At 49.2% G+C, this 6,954-nt stretch overlaps 1 protein-coding gene across 8 annotated transcripts in view; it reads left to right on the top strand.

Annotated features, from left to right (window-relative positions):
• Positions 1-6,768, top strand: part of UBE2F (ubiquitin conjugating enzyme E2 F (putative)) — an 87,751-nt gene extending 80,983 nt beyond the window's left edge. For all 8 annotated transcript variants that reach the window (XM_081095310.1, XM_081095303.1, XM_081095304.1 and 5 more), the window contains 3 exons: positions 601-633; positions 2,996-3,058; positions 5,518-6,768. In XM_081095310.1, the coding sequence (XP_080951436.1) occupies positions 601-633; positions 2,996-3,058; positions 5,518-5,568 (147 nt within the window). In that variant the 3' untranslated portion in view covers positions 5,569-6,768. The remainder of the gene's footprint in view (positions 1-600; positions 634-2,995; positions 3,059-5,517) is intronic.
• Positions 6,769-6,954: the final 186 nt, after the last annotated feature.

Below are 6,954 nucleotides of genomic sequence, written 5' to 3' on the forward strand. Positions count from 1 at the left end.
AGAGTAGGCCTGAAACAGACAAGCCCCTTGAGCTGGTGAAAGGAAGGCCAGGAAAGAGTCTGATTGAGTCGCCCATCACAAGTCAGTCCAGAGAGAAAGTGGGTTTCTGTCATATTTTAATTAAAATCTCTGATCTTTGAATTTAAAAAAAAACTGTCTCCCTTGATTTTTGAAGTAACTAGAGCAAAATTATTAAGACTCAGTGGGATGGCGGGTGATCTGGTCCCCAAGAGGCAACAGATACCAAAACAGCAGAGTTTATCTTAAAGGTGGCTGGACTCTGCCGGAGAGTGACAGGTGAGCATACTGTGAGGTCAGGGTGTCCTGGGCAGAAGCTGCCTAAGGGCTGTTACCACCCAGGATTGGACTCGTCATTGCGGGAGGGCAGTTTCTGTTCTCTGATTTTACACTCACTGCTTGTAGCTGCTCACCTTTGAATTTCTCAGAGTCTGTGATTATGAGAGAAGTTTTTTTAATTCTGGTTTGGGAAAAACAAAGCCTGCAAAGATGAATTTTGATATGGTCCCATACATGTTTCTTATGAGTTTGAAAGACTGTGCACAGGAGCCTGAAACTTGTTTTCTTTTTTCCTCATTCCAGGATGTTGTTTGGGGATTAAACTCTTTGTTTACTGTAAGTATATTGACCAAAATCCCAAGCTCCTCTGGTTCCCCTGACTGCTGTTGTGAGCCCATAAGAATAACACTGGGATTGAAGACAGCACCATGTCCATACTGACCCCTCTTTCCTGTCTCACTTTTGTGAGACTGGCCTTGAGGGGGTTTGCAGTGACATGTGGGAGGTGACTGGGGGCAGAGCGTCCCCACTCCCCAGGCCAGGTCGGTGGCTTCAGTCTCCTCACATGGGGGTGGGTCCTCTGGCAGCACCTGGCAGCCACGCTCCGCCTGCTCTCACAGCAGCCCAGCCCATAGCCCTGTTCACTCCAACGTGTCCTGGTTTGAGTGAAGGAGGGTGTGCTCACCCATCTGAGGCTTTTCACAAACCCAGAACCTTTGAGTCATTCTCGTATTAGTGACGAGCTGCCAACAGAGTTCACTGTCTCTAGAAAACAGCTCATCATGGCAGGGCTGTAGGGCAGGAAGAGGCATGGGAAAAAGCTAAGACGGGCACAGCTGAAAGCTGGAATTTGGAATTTTATATATTGTTACGTTTTCCTTGGGGTTTTTGATCAAAAAAGAGCTTTAAAGAAATTAACTTCTTTGGAAGAAAGAAAAAAAGCTCTGCTACTGTTGGTAAAACCCTAAGGTCCCTGCATGAAAATGAGGCTGTCCAGGACAGCCCACAGGACTGGCTGTCGGAGGGACAGCTTCCTGGCTCATAGTGGATGTGCCTACAGAGTCACCCTGGGGTGCGGCTGCTGTCCTCAACCTGTCATCAGAGGCCACAGGCTTCTTGTTCTTGATTCAGCAAATAAAAAACAAACAAAGCCTCAAAATTAGACTCCAAGTTCCCATCTTCCTTGCCTTCTGATCTGATGTCACTTGGCAACACCTGGAACACAAGCAACCAGCGCTTGCTGATTTCAGGAGCTCCCTTAGTCTCCGTGGGAAGGTAATACCAATGGGAACGAGCATCTGGACGATTTTCTGCTGGGCCCAGTCGTTTTGCTGTGATTCTGTTTTTGACTTTCATGTAAGTGAATGAAGTGTTACTTCTGGAGCAGCAGGGCCTGAGCATGGTTGAAACTCTGCCTGGCGGCCAGGCCTCTTTGTCGCAGCCAGAGAGCACACGGGCCCACGCTCATTGTATCCTCCACCACAGCAGAACCGGCCCGAAACCCATCCTGCTTCCTCCAGGTGCCTTGGCCCTGAATCTGAAATGATTGTGACCAGCAACTCGCTGCAAGGGAATTAAGGGGAGGAAACAGTGATGGCTCCTTGGAGTTTTCTTTTTTTCTCTTAAAGAAGTCTGGTGTGACCTTCATCCCTCCAAGTGCTCCAAACCTCCCAAATTTTAAAGAGCCAATCCAGATTGCTAATTAAGTCAGTAATGGTTATTCCATCCAGTATAGTCATTTTAGGTCAAAGATGAGGTAAAGAAGATAAGGAATTCTGTGTGTTTGGTGTGGTCTTTGTACACACTGGGTGTCTTGTCTGATGTGTACTTTATGTTTTTACGTGTTTCCAGGACTTGGAGTTTAATTTCCCAACCGTAAATGACCATAGAGATTTACAGATTTTCTTTGTCACACCCATATTTATTTCCAAATCAGGGATACAGTCCGCAAATTTAATACTTGCTCTAGGAGGAATATGGTTGTCTACGATGGTCCTTCTGTGGCTTTGGAAAGCGGGGGCTCCTTATAAAACAAACCTTACTGTCCGGGTAGAGGAGGAACACTCAGTATAAAGCTCAGACGTGGCCCATCTGAAATCCCTGGTGTTGCTTGAGGGTGGGGGAGTAGCCATCCCAGGGCTTTCCTAAGGTAGAAGGGGGCTGGTGCCCCCACACACCCCGAGGCCTAAGGCACTGTCCTGCACTCAACTGGGTTCCAGGATGGGAGTGATGCTTGTGAAGGCGAATTAGAAGATGAAAGGAAACTGCAGTTAAGGCCAAATAGAAACCACAGACTTACAAAGGCAAAGTTGTTAATCACAAAATGAAGAGGGGATTCATTTTGAAAGAAAAAAGAGAATAATGGGACTTGAATTTGGAAAGCTCATAATGACTTTTTTTATTCTCCAGTTACCAATAGCATTAGAAATTAATGTGATGGCTGTTACCCCCATTTCCACCACATTTTGGACAGTTACATATAAACATGATCCCCCCTTCAGCTATTCATCACCATGTTGAACAAAGTACAGGGTGAGTGCTCCATATCAGAGGAGCTTCATGGTGGAATCCTCAGCTCCCTGGGGCTTCATTCTCCAGTTTGCTGGTCGGTTTCAGTTGCCTAGTTCTTAATATGAAGATGTATCACAGTGGAGTAACAGAATCTTTCCCTTGTTTATGTTGCATTTCTGTCTTTAAGGATCTTCTGAACTTCGATGACCCACTGAATATCGAGGCTGCAGAGCATCACCTGAGGGACAAGGTAGGCTGGGGACAGGAGGTCCTGGCTGGTGTTTGGCAAAGAGATAACTATGTCTCTGGACTAGATAGGCACAAAGTTGAGAATGGTGGGATCCAGAACTGGAATTTAAAGCAATTTATAATGACATATCACAATGCATGTGAGTGGTTTCAGTAAAGTGTTTGACCCAAGGTCAGACGTGTTTTATTGAGAGAGAATTCGTAGTCGAATCTGGTATACTGTTCCTTTACCTTTAGCAGCATTGGAATATAGAAGGGACCATGGGTGGCATGATGCCCTCAGTGCCCTCTGGGCCCCCAGCAGCCTCCTCACCTTCCACACCTTTCCCAGAGCTCTGTGAGTGTGTAATGAATGGGGTCACATTCATTACTCCAGTCTCAGTCCCTTTTCTTTAACTTTTTCCCTCCAAGTCAATGCATGAAGTGTCACTCATCTACTTTCAGAACCGTTCAATGTCTCATAAGCAGTTCTACACACTTATTCAGCCGTTCTCTTCCTGGTGGGACTCGGTTTTTCCCACTGTTTTTCCCCCCAACTACTACAGTAATGTAGTAAATACCCTTGTACACACATCCTTACAAAGCATGTGGACAGGGCCTGGGATCTGCGCAGGAGTCTGGGAGCCGGCCTGTGTGACTGCGAGGAGGCTGGCAGCTTGTTCAGCCTCGCAGGGGCCACGCCGATTCCTTGGAGTGCCCAGCATGTGTTCCATGCAGACTCAGGAAACTAGCGATAGGCACTTCAGGGAGCAGTGGGTTCTACAGTGGAACTGAAGGGTCAGGCAGAGGAGGGTGGTTTGGCAGGCGACCTGAGGAGGAGGCTGGGACAGCACAGGTCTTCAGGACAGGTGCAGGGTGGGACATGGCTCTGCCTCTGCCCACCTCTGGGCCACCCTGGCTGGGGGTTGCCTGGCAACACCTCAGTTAGTCCACTGCTGACTAGCCTAGCAGGCTGCTCCTGGGCCCAGAGCTTTTCAGGAGGCTTTGTTCATGTTGTACTCACTCCACTTGTCACTGCTGCTGACGGGCCCATCAGCGTGCGATTATTCCAGCGCTTGTGGACTCAGCCTTGTCAAGGGAAGACAGTGGTAACAGCAGGGCACATACAGATGGCTCTCGTTCTGTCTTTCTTGGAAGGCTGCTTCCTATTCTTTGTATGATATAAGGGCAGGTTTGCAATTAATAAAATTCTCCCCAGTCAGATGGTCCTAAAATCGGCCAAACAGTGATGCCTCCACTTGAAATCTTAGATGTGCCCAGACCGACCTGCATCCTGATGTCGAGTCACAATCATCGTATCTCTGCTCACTTTCTCTTGTAGTCATTGTTCATCCCAAGATTGACCGCTTGAGTACCAGGGGGATCAGTGGACAGTCAGTCTTTGTCCCCGTGCAGCGTGCATTCTAGTGGGAGGAGGCAGAGCAGAGATAAGCCATCAACATGGAAGGTGGGGCTGGGGGCCAGGGGTGTTGGGGTGGGGGTGATGGGTGTTGCACTTTATGGAGGATGTTCAGGGAAGACCTTTCTGTTAAGATGTGACTATAGATGTGATGTGAGCCAGGTGGATCTCAGGAAAGTTCCAGAGACTGACAGCCAGTGCAAAGGCCTCAAGGTGGGAATGTGCTCCAGGTGTTCAGGGCAGAGCATAGGGGCCACAATACTTGAGTAGGAGGGCAGTGGTGAATCAACAGTATCTGCAACCCAAGTGGCCCTCCCAGGTGCCAGGCATTGTCCCACACTCTTCCCAGAGTACATTTGTTCTCCTGACAACTACAGGAGGGAGGGCCTCTTGTTAGCCCTTATTCTCTAAGAGACTCACCAGGAAGGGGCAGAGCCCCAGATTTGAACACAGGGGGTCTGGTTGCAGGGCCCACAGGGGGACAGGGAGATTTGGGAGGCATAGAGGCCTGAGCACACAGAATCTTCTGAAGGTGTGGACTTTGTCCTGGTGAGATGATGAGAGCAAAGGGGATTAGGATTAAGCAGAGGCACCTTTGAGTGGAGGGTGCCTTGGGGCCTTCACTTCACATCCAGTGAGCTTGGGCTGTGGTTCCTGAGGAGCTGGGAGTATTGTTGGCTTCTGGGCATTGTGGTAGTGACCTGGTGAGAGTTTTCTAGGGGCTGTGGAGCCTCTCTGAGTGCAGCACCGTCCGTGGACAAGTGCGGGTGTCCTGACCTTAACCATATGGGCCTCACTCTCCCCATCTGCAAAAAGAAAGGTCTTGGGATCCCTTCTGCTCCAGCTGCTGTTCGTACTCTCTGCCCCCCCCCCCCGTACCCCTGGCACAGTGTCTTGCACATAGTGGGCACCCACAGGGGAACCAGCCCCACAGGTCTCTGGTGGCCCTGCCTCCTTGGCTGCGGAAGGCTGAACTCTCCGTGGGCCCTTGGCTCGGTGGCTCCGACTTGTCCCTGAGTTGTCACTCGCCCTCACTAACTTGCTCTTCTCGAATTCCACAGGAGGACTTCCGGAACAAAGTGGAAGACTACATTAAGCGGTACGCCAGATGATAGGAGGGGCGCCTGCAGCGTGGACTGTGCTAGAGGGTCATCTTCAGCTCTCGAGGGGGCCTCCATCCCAGTCCTCGCGCTCCCGCAGACCCACTGGCTCTGCTGGGTCCTGCGACATGTCCTGCGGAGGAACCTCTTCATGACTGCCCATTGTAGACAGAGAGTTCCGCATAAATACAGCAAGAAAATGAGTTTGGGCTCTAAAGAGTTGTCTGCTTACCTTAACATGTTTACTTTGTGAACCTGTACTGTATAGGCTGAGGAAATGCTTGAGAAGTTGTAATGAACTCAGAATCGGAGCTTGCTTCTTACCTTCCCCCAAATCACTTCCCTGCACAGCAATGCCAATGACCTGCCAAGAACTGGCAGGTGGGCGGTCCCAAGCCCGCTGCAAACTGTGATTGGATGCGCAGTCTCTTATCTCCTCCCACGAACGTCAGCCCTGCCTCAGTGTCTGAGGCTTCCCAGAATGCAGTCATTCACTGTAGATCTCTTACTGAAATGCGTATTTTATTTAATGTAAGTATATTTTGGAACAGATTTGTAATTTGTACAATTTAATGCTTTAATTATTTTTTTCTATTCTCCTTTAGTTTGTATTTTCATTGTATAGAGCAGACAGAAAGATGTTGGGTCAAGCAATTATTGAAGAGAAATACAAAGAAAATATGAAAGACATTATTCATTCTGTCCAAATGCAACGAGAATTTGGGTCTTGAAAACCAGCTCTTGCTTTCAGGTCTGGGTGGGACAAAGAAGTTTAGAACCCTGTGAGGCTGGAGCTCGATGATTTGGAAAAGAAAAAAAAAAAAAAGGCAGGGAACCCTTTGTCGCATTTGACCCAGAGGAACTGGCTGGAGTGGGGCCAGGTGTTTCTGAGGGTCATGTGCTTAGGACCTAGTGTGCAAGGACTATAGCTGCTTATCAGAGACCCAGACCCTTGCTCCTGAGGGACAGGAGAAACCTCGGGAAGCAGCCAATCAATGTCTAATGCCACTGAGACTACACCTGTGGCCTCTGAGTCTGCTGTAGTTCCAGGCCTGAGTGGAGGTGGTCTCCCGGGCAGTGGAGGGCAAGAATCGGAACAGCATACAGCCATGTTCGGTCAGGTCTGCACACTTCAGAGGCAGCACACCCAGGAGACCCTTGGCCCCGTGATGTCATATGCAAATAAATATCTGTATGGTTTTGTCCACTGCCTGCCTGCCTGCCACTCTCCAGTTTGACTGACAGCCTCCTTGCCTCTGGGTTTCCCATCTACATAGGCTGATGTGTGCTTTTCTTGATTCACAGTATCATCTGACCTGGAGGTCAGCAGGGGGGAATGTAGGCCATACTTCCTGTTTGTGACCAGGAATTGTGCCCATTAGACGGGGTTCCAGGACC

This window comes from Myotis nattereri, assembly GCF_964212035.1.
Source record: "Myotis nattereri genome assembly, chromosome: 7".
Taxonomy (NCBI): domain Eukaryota; kingdom Metazoa; phylum Chordata; class Mammalia; order Chiroptera; family Vespertilionidae; genus Myotis; species Myotis nattereri.